Source organism: Schistocerca piceifrons, chromosome 4, assembly GCF_021461385.2.
Source record: "Schistocerca piceifrons isolate TAMUIC-IGC-003096 chromosome 4, iqSchPice1.1, whole genome shotgun sequence".
Lineage (NCBI taxonomy): Eukaryota > Metazoa > Arthropoda > Insecta > Orthoptera > Acrididae > Schistocerca > Schistocerca piceifrons.
In genome coordinates, this window is record NC_060141.1 from 294,036,561 (window position 1) to 294,057,016 (window position 20,456).

General features: G+C 42.8%; 1 protein-coding gene across 3 annotated transcripts in view; it reads right to left on the minus strand.

Annotated features, from left to right (window-relative positions):
* The window catches only part of LOC124795286, a 263,102-nt gene that overhangs the window by 240,979 nt on the left and 1,667 nt on the right, over positions 1-20,456 (minus strand). For all 3 annotated transcript variants that reach the window (XM_047259244.1, XM_047259243.1, XM_047259242.1), the window contains exon 2: positions 649-712. In XM_047259244.1, the coding sequence (XP_047115200.1) occupies positions 649-712 (64 nt within the window). The remainder of the gene's footprint in view (positions 1-648; positions 713-20,456) is intronic.

Below are 20,456 nucleotides of genomic sequence, written 5' to 3' on the forward strand. Positions count from 1 at the left end.
CAAGTGTCTGCCCAAAAATGGTACAGGCCGACAGCAGCTTCTGCGATGATGGTGGCATGGCCTGATCAGCTACCATGACTGCGTGGAGCAATGCAGTGACATCGGGCCATGTTGGTAGAGGATGCCTGAGAACAGCTTCTTGACACACAATTGCCAAGTGCCCAAGTTTGCAACACATCAAATAGGGTGTGGCATACGTGTGCAACAGACTCTTGAATGACAGCTGTTGCAGTCTGTGCATGACTGGAGCGTCATCGGCCTGCATGATTAAAATTTCAAAATCGCAGAGTGTGGGCGTTTTTGATCCACTCATTTAGAATTAAAAAATGGTTTACTCAACAAAGAGGGAGCATCGTCATTAATTCTATCATGAGACACTGGTGAAGTGGACTTTTTCTACCATTTCTGCCTGAATCAAAATGGTCTGAACAGACATTATATCCTCTATACATTCTATTTGTGGTTGGCCAGAATATAATCCATCATGGATTTAGGATATCTTGAACTTCACCTTAAATTTTCTATTTCTTTATGCAGGGTTTATATTCAATTCACTTAGGGAGGCCAAATTAATCAAATGGTTCGCCTTCGTTTAAAAATCCTTGCCACTGTTTCCCCAAATAAAGTTATTTAAAAACAAATACTTACTGATGTCCTCCGTTTCTCTTTACCACTTTCCCGATTGCAACTTGAAGGTGATGTATCAGAAGCACTGTAAAAAATAGAAAAGAGCTTTTATTTTATACATTCCACTGATAATGTTATGATGTAGAATGTGTCCAGTGTATTTCATGCATTTTAGTACTAAATGGCTGTTCAGTCAGTGATATGACGTAAACCAACCTTCTTTCTAGTAGTGTATTAGTAAATGTCATTCTCATTTATGGATACTTTTTCATAGTAAACCTAACTACAGAAAATGTTTACTTCAAAGCTGTTATTACCAGTGATTTCAATACATTCCTATACAACATGAAGAGCACATACAAACTGGCGTATAACACTTTAGTGACAAAGAGTCTTTGTTATCACGAAAGAGAATTTACAAAGCTCACACTCTTGGTTAAGCACACTGATTTAGCATCTCTTCACCTGTCAAAATGATAACAAATAAACACAGAACGCATATACTGGCAATAGAAAAGGTATGTTCAAAAAGTTACAGGAATTTTATAATTCAAGTGATGTATTAATTTGATTTGTGGCAACTGTCATTGGTTGGTTGGTTTGGGGTATAAAGGGACCAAACAACAGGGTCATCAGTCCCTTTTTCCTTATGCAAGCAAGGTTCAAGGTACAAAAACACTTAAAGTATGTTTGAGAAAGTAAAAGGGGGAAATGGAACGGGGAAATCACACCTGAAAAGAAAACGAATGGAATGGACAAGGAAAAGTGGAAGAAGATATTAAAACCATAGAACACATGGTCTGGGTTGGATGATCAAATTATAAAAAGAGGATGAGCCAGCCACTCCGCAACACATTAAAATTTCTACCCCCAAAACGACAGGGCGAGATGAACACATGCAGGGAAAAGACAACCACCAAGACAAACAAATGCAAAGAAAGTGCAACAGAGTTAAAATGGAGGGAGGGTGGCGGCCTCTGAGAGAAGGCAAAATGCCCAACATTAGATGGTATAGTAAAAACCTTCCTCAAGAATAAAATGTAAAACTAAATCTGCTGTTGAGACATTGTCGCCCAACTCCGAAGGTAGGATGCTGGGACGTTTAAAAGTACGCTGCAGAGGGGCTAAAAGTGGGCAGTCCGGCAAGATGTGGAAGACAGTCATACGTGAGCCACAGTGACACCGGGGTGGGTCCTCGCGACGGAGGAGGTAGCCATGTGTTAGCCACGTATGGCCGATGCGAAGCCGGCAGAGAACCACAGTCTCTGCGAGCGGCCCACATGGAGGACTTCCACACATACGTAGTCTTCTTAATAGCATGCAGTTTATTGTGCATACCGAGATTATGCCATTCCGTCTCCCAGAGCTGAAAAACCTTGCAGCGTAATAATGATTGCAGGGCAGTTACGGGGATGCCAATCACCATAAGCAGTTTCCGTGTAGAGTGTTTGGCCAACCTGTCAGCAAGTTCATACCCTGGGATTCCAACCTGGCCTGGGGTCCACACAAACACCATGGAACGAATGGACAGTTCCAAGGTATAGATGGACATCTGGATCGTCCCTACTAAGGATAACGGGGGTAGCATTGGTCGATAGCTTGTAGGCTGCTCAGGGAGTCAGTACAGAGAAGAAACGACTCGTCACGGCATGAGTGGATGCACTCAAGAGCAAAAGAAATGGTCGCCAGCTCTGCAGTGAAAACACTGCAGCCGTCTGGCAAGGAGTGCTGTTCAGTACGTCCTCCATGAACATACGTGAAGCCAACGTGCCCATCAGCCATCGAGCCGTTGGTGTAAACCACTTCATGGTCCCGGTACATGAAAAAAATTGAGAGGAAGTGACAGTGGACAGCTGCGGGTTTAACTGAGTCCTTATGACCATGTGAAAGGTTCAAGTGATGCTGCGGCCTAGGTGTGCATCATGGAAGTGCACGTGAATGGACTCGAGTATAGGTGGTAAAGGCAAGGACTCCATTTCAGACAGAAGAGATCGGACCAGAACCACAATCGTAAGCCCTGACCTGGGATGCCGATGCGGGAGACGAACTGCAGTAGGTGGGAAAAAGGAGACGATAATTTGGATGCTCAGGAGAACTACGAATGTCTGCAACGTAACTAGCAAGCAGTTGTACATGCCTAACCTAAAATGTTGGTTGGTTTAAAGGAGGGGGGAAGGGACCAAACAGCTAGGTCATCAGTTCCTTGTTCCGAATAAAACAAGCCACAAAGGTGAGAATAAAACAAGCAAGACTTACAACACAAAACAGAGAGAAAGGAAAAAAACTACAAGAACAATGGAAAGGCAACAAACACTTAAATGGATAAAAACCAGAGAAAAAAATTGAGAGAAAGGCAAGAAACAGGTAGAAGAGATTAAAATGATGAAACAGATTACCATGGGTGGCTGACCATGAGAATAAAAAGGAGAAGCCAGCTACTCTGTAACATATTAAACCTCCACCCTAAAAGCACTAGGGTGGAGGACACAGAGGGACAAAGGAGATGCACTAAAATTTAGATAAAATGATAAAACCCATCTTCACAAACAAAATGTGAAACTAAATCAGCCGATGAGGCGTTGTCATATAAAATTAGCGGCAACAAGTCCAGTAACCGAAGATTTTGTCGCAGGGCAGGAAAAAGCGGGATAGTGCACCAGAATATGGGCCACTGTCAACCGGGCACCGCATCGACACTAAGGCCGGTCTTCACGATCCCGGAGGTAGCTGTGGGTCGCCCAAGAGTGGCCAATGTGGAGCCGGCAGAGAACCAGAGTCCCTTCGAGAGGCCCGCATGGAGGACTGCCACACATTTGTAGTCTCCTTAATGGCACGCAGTTTGTTGTGTGTACTGAGACTATGCCATTCCGTCTCCCAAAGCCGAAATCCTGCTGACGTAAAAACAAACGCAGGTCAGTTATTGGAATGCCGATCTACATAAGCAGTTTCCAGTAGCCTGTTTGGCCAGCCAGTCAGCAAGTTTGTTGCCTGGGACTCTGACGTGTCCTGGGGTCCACACAAACACCACTGAACGACCGGACCATTCCAGGGCATAGATGGACTCCTGTATGACGAGGGTAGCTCTGGTCAATAGTTTGTAGGCTGCTCAAGGAGTCAGTACACAGAAGAAACGACTCCCCAGGGCATGAAGGGATGTGCTCAAGAGCACGAGATATAGCCACCAGTTCTGCAGTGAAAACACTGCAGCCATCGAGCAAGGAATGCTGTTCAGTATGTCCTCCATGGACATACACTAAGCCAAAGTGACCCTCAGCCATCAAGCCATCGGTGTAAATCACTTCATGGCCTTGGTACATGTCAAGAATCGAGAGGAAGAGACAGCGGAGAGCTGCGGGGTGAACTGAGTCCTTTGGTCCATGTGAAAGGTCCAGGCGAAGCCACAGCCTAGGTGTACACCATGGAGGTGTATACGATTGGACCTCAGGTATATGTGGTAAAGGCAAGTACTCCAGTTCAGACAGAAGAAATCAGATGCGAACTGCAATTGGAAGCTCTGACCTGGGCCGCCGAAGCGGACATGAACTGCCGTGGGTGGGAAAAGGAGAAGGTAATTCGGATGCGCAGGAGAACTACGAACATGTGCAACGTAACTGGCGTGCAGTTGTGCACACCTGAAATGCAATGGAGCAACTCCAGCCTCCGCAAAGACGCTGGTCACCAGACTCGTCCTAATAATTCACGTCGCTAGTCTAACACCACAGTGGTGCACTGGATCGAGTAAATGCAACTCTGAGGGCACCGCCGAACCATAAACCAGACTCCCACAGCCAAGGTGGGATTGAACAAGGGCTCTGTATAGCTGCAGCAGCATAGAGCGATCTGAACCTCAGTTGGTGTTGCTCAGGCAGTGGAAGGCATTGAGGTGCTACCAGCAATTCCGCTTAAGCTGATGAAGGTGAGGAAGCCAAGTCAATCGGGCATTGAAAACCAGTCCTAAAAATCAATACGTCTCCACTACAGTGAGTGGATCGTCCTTAAGGTAAAGTTCTGGTTGCAGATGAACAGTACGACGCCAACAAAAGTGCATAACATATGACTTTGCGGCTGAAAACTGAAAGCCGTGGGGTAGAGCCCATGACTGTGCCTTGTAGATGGCTCCCTGTAGGTGCTGCTCAGCAACACCAGTATTGGTGGAGCAGTACAAAATGCAGAAGTCACCTACATACAAAGAGGGTGAGACTGATGGCCCTACAGCTGCTGCTAGACCGTTAATGGCCACTAAAAATTAAGATACACTCATTACAGAGCCCTATGGGAACCCATGCTCCTGGATATGGGGGGGAGGGGGGGGGGAGGACTATGGAAGGCACCAATGACACGAAGTGACAGGAAATTGTGTATAAAAATCAGGAGCGGACCTCAGAGACCGCACTCGTATAATGTGGCAAGGATATCCGCACTCGTATAATATGGCAAGTATACAATGTTGCCAGGAGGTGTCATATGCTTTTCATAAATCAAGAAAGAAGGCAACAAGGTGTTGGCGTCTGGAGAAGGCTGTAGGGATGGCAGACTCGAGGGACCCAAGATTATCAGTGGCAGAGAGATCCAGATGGAAGCCACCCTGGCACGGAGCCAGTAGTCAACTTGACTCTAGGACCCAACCCAACCGACGACACACCACATGTTCCAGCAGCTTACAAAGAACATTGGTGAGGCTAATGGGCTGATAGCTATCACCATCAAGCGGATTTTTGCCGGATCTGAGCACCGGTATGATGGTACACTCTTGCCAGTGCGATTGGAAGATGCCATCGGACCAGATACGGTTGGAGATCACGAGGAGATGTCGCTTGTAGTAGGACAAGAGATGTTTAATCATCTGACTGTGGATCCAATCTGGCCCAGGAGCTGTGTTGGGGCAATGTGCAAGGGCACTAATGAGCTCCCATTCTGAAAATGTGGCGTTATAGAATTTGCTGTGGCGTTCAGTGAACGGGAGGACTTTCCCTTCCAGCTGCTGTTTGAGAGTGGGAAAGGCTGGGGGAGTAAATGTGGCGTTATAGGATTCGCTGTAGCATGTAGTGAACGAGAGGACTTTCCCTTCCAGCTGCTGTTTAAGTGGGATAGGCTGTGGGGGTGAGGGGGGTGGGTAATTCTCCAACACGGAGGCGCGAGCATAGTGCTCAGCAAAGTGCTTGGCAATCGCGTTTCTGTCGGTAGATAACACGACATTTATGTTAACATCAGAAACACCTGTTGGGGTCTGGTACCCAAAAACACGTTTGATCTTTGCCCAGACTTGGGAAGGTGACGTATGGCACCCAATGGTTGACAGGTACCTCTCCCAACACTCCTGTTTCCGCCTTTTGATAAGCTGGCGAATGTGGGCACGGAGCCGTTTAAACGCTATGAGGTGCTCCAGGGAAGGTTGCCGCTTATGCCGCTGTAGAGCTCGCCGACGTTCCTTCATTGCCTCAGCGATTTCTGTTGACCACCAAGGGACTGTTTTTCGCTCCGGGCACCCTAAAGAATGAGGGATTGTGTTTTCCGCTGCAGAAACGATTGTTCTAGTTACCTGCTCAACCACCTCGTCGATGTTACCATGTGGGAGATGGTTGGTTGGTTGTGTCGGGGAAGGAGACCAGACAGCGAGGTCATCGGTCTTATCGGGTTAGGGAAGGACGGGGAAGGAAGTCGGCTGTGCCCTTTAAAAGGAACCATCCCGGCATTTGCCTGGAGCGATTTAGGGAAATCAAGGAAAACCTGAATCAGGATGGCAGGACGCGGGATTAAACCGTCGTCCTCTCGAATGCGAGTCCAATGTCTAACCACTGCGCCACCTCGCTCAGTATGTGGGAGAGATTCAACAGGTACAGCAGAGGTGAAAGTTTCCCAGTTCGCCTTGTTTAAAGACCATCTGGGCAGGCATACGTGGGCCTGATATTGGGGCAGTGACAGGAAGATGAGGAAGTGGTCACTACCACACATGTCGTCATGTGATCTCCAGTGGATATATGGGAGAAGGCTAGGACTGCAAACCGAGAGATCAATGGCTGAATATGTCCCATGTGCCACACTGAAATGTGTGCTGGCCCCAGTATTTAAGAGGCAGAGGTCGAGCTGTGACAGTAAATTTTCGACCTGTCTGCCTCGGCCAGTAAGAACTGTGCCACCCCACAAGGGGTTATGAGCATTAATATCTCCCAAAATTAGGAAAGGTTTAGGGAGTAGGTCAATCAGTGCAGCCAATGGCGTAAGGGGTACTGCACCACCTGGAGGAAGATATACGTTGCAGACAGTTATTTCCTGAGTTGTCCTTATCCTGACAGCCACAGCTTCAAGAGAGGCTTGAAGGGGCATAGGTACACTGCAAACTGAGTTCAGGACATAGACGCAAACTCCACCTGATACTCTATTATAGTTGCTACAGTTCCTGTAATATCCCTAATAGCCACGAAGGGCAGGGGTCTGCATTGCCAGGAACCAGGCTTCCTGGAGGGCAATGCAGATAGCAGGTGTAAAGCTTAACAGTTGCCGTAGCTCAGCCAGGTGGTGGAAAAAACCGCCACAATTCCACTGGAGGATGACGTTATTGTGAGGCTGGGAAAGCATGAAGTGCGCAAGGAGGCTGGTTATGCCTCAGGGTCTCCTGCTGCCTCCGACTGAGTATTTGTAGCCTTTTCTAAGGTGGATGAGGCATCAGTGAGATCCTGGTCTGCAGCGGATGCTAAGATCTCCACTGCATCCTCAGATGCAGATTGATAGGGAGTGCTGGTGTTGGGGCCACAGAGCGTCCTCTTCTCTTTAGGGGCTTCCTGGGAAGATTTCTCCAAAGCAGCTTCAGGAACGGAGGAAAACCATGAAGTCCTTCATCCAGCAGCTTTTGGCTCCTTGAGCCACGGGTGAGTGTCCGCCATGGCATTAGTGGAGACCTTGGAAGAGAGGGCCGCAAGGGAACCCTTCCACACGAGAGGAGCCGCAGGAGGCTGTTGCTTCTTGGGCAAGGGGGAGGGGATCGATGGCCCCTCCATTTGGGGGGACCTTGCTCCCGAAGTAGATGCTTTGGGAGCAACGGAGGAAGACTTGCCCCCTACAACCAGGGGGCAGTTGCATTCTGGTGGCCCGGAGGGCCCACTGTTCATGGCACACAGTGAGGAACCACTGGAACTTGGGACAGCAACGGTGATGTAGCTGCAGCATATGCCGACGTCAACCGAATGAGGTGTTATCTTTCGAATGTGTAAGTCAACCAGACCAGGGTCTTGTACTCCATAATTTTCCACTCCTTTTGGAGTACTGGGCAGTCTGGTGAGCAGGGGGAGTGGTGCTCTCCACAGTTGATGCAAGTGGGAGGTAGCACACATGGAGTATCTGGGTGCAGTGGATGTCCGCAGTATCGACATGTGGCACTGGAAGTGCAGTGGGAAGACATGTGCCCGAACTTCCAGCACCAAAGCAGTGCATAAGGGGAGGGACTTATGGTTTAACATCACAGTGGTAAACCATCACCTTGACCTTTTCAGGCAATGAATCACTCTCAAAGGCCAAAATGAAGACAACCCTGTTGTTTTGGGTCCCCCGTAAATGCACCAGATGAGATGAACAGATCGCCATTCTAAATTGGCGCAGAGCTTGTTGTCAGACTGCAAGAGGAGGTCACGATGGAAAATAATCCCCTGGACCATGTTGAGGCTTTTATGGGGAGTGACGGAAAAAGGAATATCACCCAGACTTGTCACAGGCGAGTAACGCTTGGGACTGGGCTGGGGATGCTGTCTGAATCAAGACTGTGTCGTTTCACATCTTGGACAGCACTGTCACTTCTCCAAACATATCCTCAAGGTGTTCAACAAAAAATTGAGGCTTCATTGGTAGAAAAGAGTCCCCATCAGTTCTGCTACAGACTAAAAACCGAGGCAGATTTAGCTCTTTCTGTTCTGTAGCTCTATGTTCCTCCAATGGCGTAGCAAGGGAGGGAAACGATTTAGGGCCATACCTGTCAGCATTTTACTCTGTGTTGCCCTTCTTGGAGACTGCTGGTACCATACGGTCACCAGCAAGAGACAAATTAGTCTGCTTCATTGCGGGTCATCCACACTGATGCCACCCACTCCGATCAGGGGCTCTGCCCATGGTCGACACCGAGCCACAGCAAAGGCCAACTGGCATGACGGCCATTGCCAGGAGTCCTGATGTCCCAGGAAGGTAGGCATCTACTCCATGGCATACGTGGGGAGTTTACAGCTCAGGAATCAGCAATGCAATCCCTGTGTTGTCAGGGGGCTACCACCAAATGGGTGCATGACGGCCCCACCACAACGGACTGGCTACCGTGCTGGATATTGGTTGCAGAGACATCCAATATTGTCATGGGGGCAAAAGAGGACAGGAGACAATGGAAGAAGATGACATACCCCGGAAAGTGTCCTTCCCCAAATAATTGAATTGCATGCAGATGGAGATGCAAAGCCTTGACAAGAGATTCAAGAGATTGAATCTAAGGGCACTCATGCACTGTGTAAGGCGTCCTTCCCCATATGGCTCGCACTTCTGTAGAATTTTTAAAGTGGTAGGTCAAACCATAGAATGGGACCTGAACTCATAGGGCCAAAAAGTGTGAGACTCCTTTTAGTCGCCTCTTACGACAGGCAGGAATACCTCGGACCTATTCTAACCCCGGGAGCTGTAGGGGGGACCCAAAAAATCTTGAAAAGTGTGGTCAAATGCAATTTGTTATGTTTTGCTCACAGTGCTTTTCAATTTTTACGGCACAGTGTCTCCTGAGTGCTTCCCATATGGTTAAACGATATTACAAGTCCAATGCCACTTGCATGAAGCATTTTTAAAACACTTGCCCAAATCTGTGGCAAAACAATTCATGGTATCTGCACCATGATAATGCAAATAAGAAATGTTAAATGACCATGGGAAGAAGACAATATATGCAGAAAAAGGAGAAGGAAGTTTGGAGGGATTATGTGGAAGAATTTTATGGCGCATAGGTGGATAAAAACACACACACACACACACCCAGACAGAAAGCGAGTGTGTGTCCAAGTTCAGTGATGAGGTGGGCACAAAAATACTCATATTGTGTGTGTGTGTGTGTGTGTGTGTGTGTGTGTGTGTGTGTGTGTGTGTGTGTGTGAGAGAGAGAGAGAGAGAGAGAGAGAGAGAGAGAGAGAGAGAGAGATTAGAAATTAAATAATGTATTAAGAACATTCTACGTGTCAATAAAAAAGTTTTTGTTCCAAGAGTAATACAGAGGTGGCATATTTTATTTGTGACAGCAAATTAAAACTAAATTCTGACTGAAAAGGCCTTGGAAGGCCCAACAGTACTGACAAACCACTGTGTCATCCTCAGACAAGAGGCCTCATTTGATGCGAATATGTAGGGGCATGTGGTCAACACACCGCTCTCCGGGCCGTTGTCAGTTTTCAAGTCCGGAGCTGCCACTTCTTAGTAAAATAGAGTCTTAACTGGCCTAATGAGAGCTGAGTGCACCCCACTTGGCAACAGTGTTTGTCAGACCTGAACAATCACCCATCGACATGCTAGGCAAGCCTAACAGCACTTAACTTCAGTGATCTGATGTTACCACTGTGGCAAGGCCATTGGCACTTGTGATAATACAAGTTCAGAAATATTTTAGCTAGTAGAGCTGTAATCAGAAACAACCATTATCATTTCTTTTACATTTTTGTACAAGAGAATAACTAAATTAAATTCATGAAAAAAATTTTTGGTTGGTTGATTTGGGGCAGGGCCCAAACAGCAAGGTCATCGGTCCCATCGGATTGGGGAAGGAAATCGGCCACGTCTTTTTCAAAGAAACTATAACAGCATTTGCCTGAAGTGATTTAAGGAAATCACAGAAAACCTAAATCACGCCAGTCATCCTCCCGAATGAGAGTTAAGTGTGCTAACCACTGTGCCACCTACCTCAGTAATAACATGTTTCTTACAAAACTCTACTCTTGGGAAAAGGAAGGAAGATTAGATTTTAACATCCCATTGATAGCACGTTCAATAGAGGCGGAACACAAGCTCAGATGACGAAATGATTGGGCAGGAGATAGGCTATGCCTTTTTCAAAGTAACTACCCTTGCATTTTCCTGGAGTGGTTTAGGGTAATAATGGAAAACCTGAATCTCAATGGCAGGCATATGTCTGAACCACTGTCCTCCCAAATGCGAATCTAGTGTGTTAACCACAGACCTACCTCGCTCAGTCCCAATCTTGGTATCAGATGTTGCAAAGTTTACTGTAAAATTCCCTCAGCTGTTGAGGAAGAAATGTCAACATCAAAAGGTCATTCTGTTTCGCAACTGATTAATGTGGCTGGTCTTTCGGATCAAGTATGTCATGGCATACCTCTGCCATGGTCTTTCCTTGTTTGAATAAACTGACATTTTCCCATTCTTCTGCTCAGAGTAAGAATTTTTAATAGCTATTTGAGATGGATGACTATGAGACATTTTGATCATACGGCACTGATGACAAAGTTTTCTTTAAAATCAGATAAGTCAGTTGTGTGAATTGGAATGGCATTTGCAGCTCCTAAGGGAAGCACCACTTGGCACAGATACCATGTATCTTATAGTAACCAATGTCTGAATCATATCTTTAGAACTGAAAATGTGTGTTTTTTGACAAAATGGCACTAAGAATGTTTACCATTTCCACTCTTCAAATAGTGAGGGCAGAATTCTTTGGATAACACGAGACACTGAATTTAAATTATGAAATGAGAAAATATAAAGCTGGAACAAAGATGTATAAAGCTAAGCTGGAATGGCTGGAGAGAATGTGCAAGGCTGTGAAAGCATCTATAAGTAAGGGAAAGATATACACTGTCTTTATCATCCCAGCCAACAGCAGAACCACAACCACCATGAGACACATTAAGAGTGTCATCGTCACCAGCTGCAGCAGCATCAACATACCCAGAATCATTACCATAAGGAACACAAGTAACAAGGGAAGAAGCAACAGCAACATCAGAAGAAGCAACACCAACTATGGAAAATGCAGCATCACCAATGGCAGAAGCGCTATGAACCACTTGTCCCCCTAATAAGGGAAGAATTTCACCACTATGCCAGCTAAAGTGTTTTTTCCATAAAAACTGGTATGAAGAAAACTCTGAGATACAAAATCTAAGAGAAGTTATGCTTACACAGATAGACAAAAGTTACTTAATGCATTGGAATATAAATGGCTTGAAGGCAGATAGTAACAAAATTGATGAACTGCAGATAATCCTTACTGAAAATATCAAAGTTGTGTGCTTAAATAAACAATGGTTAGCTAGTGATTTTTTTAGAAAATAATGTGGCAAGTAGTTTTTGCAGAAGAGAGAGATCCCATGCAGGCTAGTGCACACTTCTCGATACCTACTTTACACATAAAAATAAGACACATTTTGTTCACTTAAATGAGAAGTGCTCTTCTGAAAGCTACAGAGTTGAATTAAAAGAAAAGAACACATTAGTTATATCAATTTACAGAATTCCAGGTAGTACAATATCTAAAAGTTTCTTGTAAAACTCCTGTGTCTTCTCAATAAAATTTACAAAGAAAGGAAGAAGGATATTATCATAGAACCCGATTTTAACATAAATCGGGTAAGTCATGACAATAGCTCAAACCAGTTTATTGACTTAGTTCACAGCTCCGTTTTTAAAGTAAATTTTTGTAAATTTACTAAAGGAAATGCTCATTCATATACATGCATAGAAGAATTCCCAACAAATTACCTTTTTGGAATGAAAACAAGTTTTGGTTAGACCCAGGAATTTCTGAACCAGTATGGCTATCAAACTTGGGGAAAAAAAAAAAGTTCCCTGCAAATTCCAGGTGAGAGGAGGAAGATGGTCTCAAGAATATTTTGATAAACTAAAGGAAATTAATTGTTAGTAGGGGTGGGGTGGGGAGGACGAGAGGGGGGCGAGGCAACATACGGTTATAATGGATGACTTTTCTTGCCTCTAAGGTGAGCTCTATGTCAGCCTTAAGCAGAAGTTTCACTCCAGCTTTTAAACATTGACGATCATGGAACAATATCCAAATAATTAACACATTTTTAAGTATTAAGTATTTTAAAAGTCAATTTCAACGCTAGGTTATAAACAAATGGTTCTCTAGGATATTATGAAATTCCTCAATTTTTCCTGGTATAATTTAATTCCTTGAGAATTCCAGTTCAAGTACAATCGCCACCCTGCTGAACATTGTGGACTGTTTATTCAGCTCCCAGCAATAAATAAACCAAATGTTAACAAAGGACTTAAGAAAAGAAACTTCTTTTTAAATATAATTGGGAACTGTTCCATGACAAGACAGATGCACACAGACAACAGTATGTCAAGCACTGAGAAATCTGATAAACTTCTAAGAAGTTCTCTAGAGGTATTCAATCAATCATTCCTACTTATCATCTGGCATTGAAAAGCCAAAAGTAAACTAAACTAGATTACTCTAACTTTAAAAATATCTCGTGTAAAAATTGGTTGGCTGGCAGATGGAACCAAACAGTGAGGTTATCAGTCATATGATCTAAGGGGGCAGAAACCAGGGGAAGAATTACACAAACAGCACAGTCCAGTTACGGGAAAGAGAGAAACAGGCAAACCGAGAGGTTAAAGGAACGTCCAGGCAGCAGGAAGAATAAAGAACAGAGGGGGGGATGGGAAGGAGGGGGAAGGGAGGGATGGCGAGGGCAGGGGCGCCACAGAACCGATACTTGCACTGGGGCATCAGAACCTCCGCCGAACCTTCCATATATCCACACCATATGATTGTCGACACAATGGGGACAATAGCCGGGGACCAGACAACTGGAGCGAAAAGGAGGGGGGATGAGAACCTGGCCAGTGTATAGACCAGGCCAAGACCTCCACAACCAATGCCAATGCTAACCGATGAACTCCAGATCCAGAGTGAAATTACGACACTTAAACCTGGGAGAGCATACTACTTTCGTGAAAAAAACCAAAGACAAATGTAACCACGTGAGGGTCGACCACTAACACCTCGGGCAAGAAGGGTGGGAATGTGTATTTAGAATGACAGATATGTCTGCTTGTGTCTGTATATGTGCGGATGGATGTGTGTGTGTGCGAATGTATACCTGTCCCTTTTTTCCCCCAAGGTAAGTCTTTCCGCTCCCGGGATTGGAATGACTCCTTACCCTCTCCTTTAAAACCTACATCCTTTCGTCTTTCCCTCTCCTTCCCTCTTTCCTGACGAAGCAACCGTGGGTTGCAAAAGCTTGAGATTTGTGTGTGTGTTTGTGTTTGTTGTTGTTCTCTATCAACGTACCTACGCTTTCGTTTGGTAAGTTACAGAATCTTTGTTTTTAGATATATTTTTCCCACGTGGAATGTTTCCCTCAAAAAACAGTAAAAGCCGAACTTGGGGAAGATTAGTTTGAGTATGGGGGAAATGAATTAACATGCAATACTGACTCCATACCTCATCCTAAAAGACGGGCTGAAAGGAAAACCTATACACATAGCATTTGTCAATTTAGAGAAAGCAGTGATGATTAGAAAACACTCTTAGAAATTGTGATGGTGGCAGGGATAAAATACAGACCATGAAAGGCTATGCACAGCTTGTACAGAAACTAGACTGCAGTTATACGAATCAAAAGTTCATAGAAAAGAGAAGCAGTGGTAGATATGGGAGTGAGACAGGTTTGTAGTTTATCCCCAATGTTATTCAATCTGGAACGGAAACAAAGAAAAATTTGGAGAAGAGATTAAGTTTTGGGAGGAGAAATAAAAATTTTGAGAATTGATGGTCCCTTTGTAATTGTTTCAGGACCTGGAAGAGCAGCTGAATGGAACGGATAGTGATTTGAAAAGATGTTACAAGATGAACAACAACAAAAGCAAAACAATGATAATGGTATATAGTGGAAGATGAACAACAACAAAATTGAAACAACAACAATGTATAATGCTAAGTAGGCTAATCAAAACAGGTGATGGTAGGTGAATTATACTGAGACACGACACACTAAAAGTAGTAAATGTGATTTTTGCTATTTAGAACAAAATAACTAATGATGGCCAAAGCAGAGAGGATATAAACTGCAGACTGGCTACAGGAAGAAAAGCATTCCCGGAAAAGATGAATTTGTTAACACTGAATACAAATTCAAGTTGTTAGGAAGTATTTTTTGAATGTATTTGCCTCGAGTGTGTTGAACAGAAGTGAAACATGGATGATACACAGGTACGACAAGAAGAGAAGAGATGCATTTAAAATGTGGTACTACAGAAGAATGCCGAAGATGAGACAAGCAGGTAGTGTAACTTCAACCAAACTGAGGAAAACAAACGTGGTGACATAATTCGACTAAAAGAACGGATCGAATGACAGAACACATCCTGAACAGTTTAGTAATGGAGTGAACTGTGGGTGATAAGAACTGTAGAGGGGGAGTAAGCAGATTCAAAGGGATGTAGGTGCAGTAGTTAGCAGAGATGAAGAGACTTACACGTGATAGACTATCGTGTAGAACTGAATCAAACCAGCCTTCAGACTAAAAACAACAACATATCAGATGAAGTTAAGTAAAACAGAATAATTCAACACTTGTGGTGAATAAATGATAAAGTGGCAGAAAAGAATTGTGTAAGTCATCAAAAAGTAAGGTTTTTTTGATCGAAAAATTTTAAATGTGTCGATTCTTCCGTTATAGTACTAAGAAACCTTTGAACCAATAATGCTATCTTAATATTTACATGATTATTCATATTTATCATATAAGAGTGGTTTGTCATCAGAGTTCTGTTTATATAGAACATCCCTTGCTGCCACGCGAGTACTCATTAGTATGCAGCCTATTCATAAGGTTAATTCAGTTACCAGCAAAGCTTACCCATTGGAATACTTAGATTTTAAGGATTTTATGATGGATTCTACATCTTCCAAAGAAGTAGCATCCATCAAAAATCCTTAAAATCTAAGTATTCCAGTGGATTTGATAACATATCAACAAAGTTAATCAAAGAGTGCTCATGCGAGTTAAGTTCTATCTTAAGTTATTTGTGTAATCAATCTCTTATCAGTGGGTCATTCCATGTCAATTCAACCAAATTGAGAAAATGTTCCAGCTGACAGCTTCAGATTTGGCTGAAATTTAGCACACCAATGCTACCAAGTGTGGAACACTCATGAACAAAGGTTTAAATTCCCCTGCCAATTAGTTTCAGGATTATGGCTTGTGAAAGAAGGTGGCGTAACCCGGAAATTGCGAACTGTATCTGGCAATCTATCTTCAGATCCAATTTCAGGTCTTAATAACTTTGGAACTATTCTGCACAGTCCACTGAAATTTTTACAACCCAGTAACATCCACTTAGAGAACATTCACTATGAATCAAAACACCAACAACACTCTGAGGGAAAATAAAAAATTCCAAAATGTGATTAAAAAACTGTAGTACGTTAAAAGGTACATATTGTAAGTGCCTTCTATGCCAAACATTATTCACTCAAAAAGGGTGTGTGTGGTTTTTTTTTTTTTTTTTTTTTTTTTTTTTTTTTTGTGGTAAGTTTAATGTGGCCTAAACACACAAAGAACTCATCTTGCCCATATCAGTCACACAAACAGAGTTACATGCAAAAAAAAAAAAAAAGAAAGATTGAAAAATTACCTGAAAAATGTGGATTTTCTAAGTGTGGTAGCACAAAGGGGGCAAATGATATCCAAGCCAAATTTCAAACACTGCATAAGTAGACCATAATATAATATGTGGCAAAATTTCAACTTGTTATTGCAAGGCACTTGTGTACAATAAAAGTTGACAGAGATGTAGTTGGTTACCTTTCTTTTAACATGATTTAGCAAGTAATTGTTGGGAACCATTAGGCAACAGAAAGTTAAACAATGGTAGTTTTCAGGGACAGAATGAGTCATTGTTAGGCAGGAACAATAAAGGAAATAAGCAACAATTACAGGTTACTCATGTTTTAAAGATTCTAGTTCAGACTGGTCAGTACTGTTGTGGAAAGTCAAGGCAGTAGAGTGTACTAGTGGTGCTTTTGTTCAAATAAGTTGCAGTATTGGTAGAGCACAAGCATCTGAATGTCATAAAAGAACATATGGAACAAAATGTAGCATTCACTTTGTACTGTATGATCTGGATGAATCGAACCAAGACTTGTCACTATGGAGATCCGGGATACACCCTGTGGGCACAAGAAGTACAGTTCCAGGAAACTTTAGTGTTTGTTATCATCATATGAAAGTGTTTCTGGACAAGTACTCTTTCCTACACAGAAGTTGTTTTGATCCATTTCAGATTCATAAGAAGACGGTGAAGTGTAGCCTCAGAGAAACTGATATAAAATCAGTATTGAAAGTGAATGGGACTTATCATGAAACCAGGACAAAAGTTATGTTCCAAGTGTGTTACACTACTAAAAAATGAAGAATATTCTGATAATTTACATGACAGTTACCAGGAGTATCAGCCGCCTCCAACCACAGTGGATGAGCAATTAAATACTTCAGTGACTGCTCTTGGTTTGTCTCCCATGGAGACACACAAAGTTGGGAAAAAGAGACAGGCCCAGCTATGGTAGAAGAAAAACACAAGAAGCTCAAATGGAATTAAAACACAAAATAGCTGACACATGATAGTGGAAGAGGAAGAACTATCTGCTCCAAAGGAACAGAAATCATGCCAGAAATGCTCTGACTTGGACAAAACTGTGCATGATTTGAAAGAAAAATGTGCCCTATCCACACGCCAGAAAAAAAGTAGCTATTCTTACCCTTGCACCTTCCAGCTGGTCTACTGACTACACTGCAAAGGAATTCAATGTTTCTACATATGTGGTAAAGCAAGCTAGGAAAATAAAAGCAACCCAAGGAGTGCTTCCACAACTTCAGAAGGCTCAGGGTAAGCAGTTGAGTTCAGAAATAAAGGTGCTAGTGTCTGAGTTTTATGAAAATAATGACTCCCAGCCGAATATTGCCTGGAAAAAAAACACTATGTAACAGTGTAAATGGGAAATGTACATGTACAGATGCAAAAAACACTGTTGCTATGCAACATATCAGAACTATATGTAGAATTCAAGGAAAAGTATCCAAATACCAAAGCAGGTTTATCATCTTTTTTCAATCTTCGGCCAAAATGGGTTGCGCCTGTAAGTGCAAGGGGCACACACAATGTTAGTGTATGTGAGACCCATCAAAATGCTAAGCTGATGTTTGCTGCTATAAAGGATTCTGGTCTGGATTACAAAGGTGCAATGAAGCTGCTAGTGTGTGACATCAGTTCCTACCAGTGCATGATACACAGATGTGAAAAGTGACCTGGTAAGGTAAATCTTGCAGAACACATAAATAACAAACTGTATGGTGAACTCCTTATGGATGACGATGAACTTGTTTCTTATAAACAACAGGGACACATGGATCCCACAAGTCTTGAAACAAAGTAAAGTACAGAGGAAGATTTTGTTGAAATGTGTTGTCAAAAAACGGACAAACTGACCACACACAGCTTCACAGCAACAGCACAATCGGCTTATCTCCTGTTTTGTAAGGATAATTTGAAACAAGATGAAATTATAGTAATACCAGGCTTATCTGAAATTATGCATTTATAGTTCAATATGCCATCCTAGGATATCATTGGGACAACAGTCAAGCAACTCTCCAGCCATTTGTGATTTAGTATAGAGGTGAATCAGGTGATGAGTCTGTCATGAACCTGTGTGTTTTTAGTGACTGTTTAATTCATGATGCCATTGCAGTTCATGCCCACATTCGCACTGTCATGGCATATGTGAAAAACAAGCTGCCTCACATACATTCTGCAAAATACTTCAGTGATGGGGCAGCTAGTCAGTACAAAAGCTGTAAAAATCTCAAAAATTTATGCACGCATTACTATGATTTTCAGATTCACGCAGAATGGAATTTTTTCGCAACAAGTCATGGTAAAAATGTATGTGATGGTATTGGTGCTACCGTTAAGCGCATGGCATCACGAGCTAGTCTGCAGCACCCTACAGAAGGTCACATTCTAACACCTCATCAATTATTTACCTGGGTACAGAAAAATATCTCTGGCATACAATCATTCTATGTTTCGAAAGATGAGGTGAAATCAGTCAAAGAGTTGCTAAAAAACACACTAGAACACGTTAAAACTGCTGCAGGCACAAGGAGCCATCATCACTTCTCTCCAGCGGACTCTGAGAATGTGCAGATGAGCAGACTGTCCGGTTATAACTATAGGTTCATGCACAACATGTGTCTTCACAGTGTGTGTGACTCAGGATTCAGAAGCAAAGGCTGCAACATAAACCAGGTTGCTATGTTATTGCTGTTTATGATGACAAATGGTACTTAGGATGTGTTGCAGAGTGCCGTGAAGCGAAAGGTGATGTATTTGTGAACTTCATGTCACCAGCAGGACCAGCAAGATCATTTCATTGGCCACATTTGGCAGACAGGTGTTGGATTCCTTTTGAACATATTCTTATGACAGTTCCAGTTCCTACCATAGTGTCAGGAAGACAGTACAATTTGCCACTCAATGTACAGTAGCTTAAGTGTGGGAGAACTTCTGTTCGAAGCACAATTGACTGGTTTCTAGCCGTTAAGGTGCAGTAAACATTAATGATAGATTGTGTTAATCTGTCTATATGCTGTTGCTTAGTGATTAAACAGTTGTGGGAGAGGATAAGAAGAGGCAGAACAGTTTACAATATGTTTTTACAAAATTGTGTTGTGGAACAATGGCCACATCACCAAATACATCTGTTAACTTCCATGTACACAAATGTCATGCAATAACATGTTGAAATTTTGAGATATATATCATTATGGTCTACTTATACAGTGTGTGAAATTTGGCTTGGATACCACTTGTCCCTTTTGTGCTACCACACTTCGAAGATCTATGTTTTTCAGGTAATTTTTCAAATTTTTGTATTTTCATGTGCATGTAACTCAGTTTTTGTGACTGATATGGGCATGATGAGTTCTGTGTGTGTTTAGGCCACATTAAGCTTACCACACAAAATTTATACCCTTTTTGAGTGAATTATATTTGGCATAGAGACCTGCAATATGTACCTTTTAACATATTACATTTTTAATCACATTTTGGAATTTTTTATTTTCCCTCAGAAATATGTTGTTGGTGTTTTGATTCATGGAGTGTGTTCTCTAAATGGATGTTACTGGGTTGTAAAAATTTCACTGGACTGTTTGGAATAGTTTCAAAGTTATTAAGACCTGAAGTTGGGTCTGAAGATATATTGCCAGATGTGGGTTGCAATTTCCAGGTCACGCCACTTTCTTTCGCAGGTCATAATTCTGGAACTAATTGGCAGGGGAAACTAATACTTTGTACACGAGTGTTCCACACATGTTAGAATTAGTGTACTGAATTTCAGTCAAATCTGAGGCTATGAGCCAAAGCCCCTGGTTGAACTGACATGGAATGACCCCAATGGAACATTTCCTGACTGGCTAAAATATGCTGAAGTTAGGCCTCTTTACAAGAAGGGGGATAAAGAGATACCAACAAATTATTGTCCTATTTCACTTTTGCTGGTTTTCACAAAAATATATGAAAAGGTTGTGTTCAAGCATCTCCTTAAGCACCTGACTGAAAATAATATATTGTCCAAGTCACAGTTTGGATTTCTGATGGGTTCTGATATAGAGAAAGCTATTTACACTCGCAGTGAGAGTACTTAATTCATTAGATAACAAATTACAGGCTACTGGCATTTTCTGTGACCTGTCAAAGGCCTTTGTATGAACCACAGTATTCTGCTGAGTAAATTAGAATATTATGGTGTCACCGGTAATGCT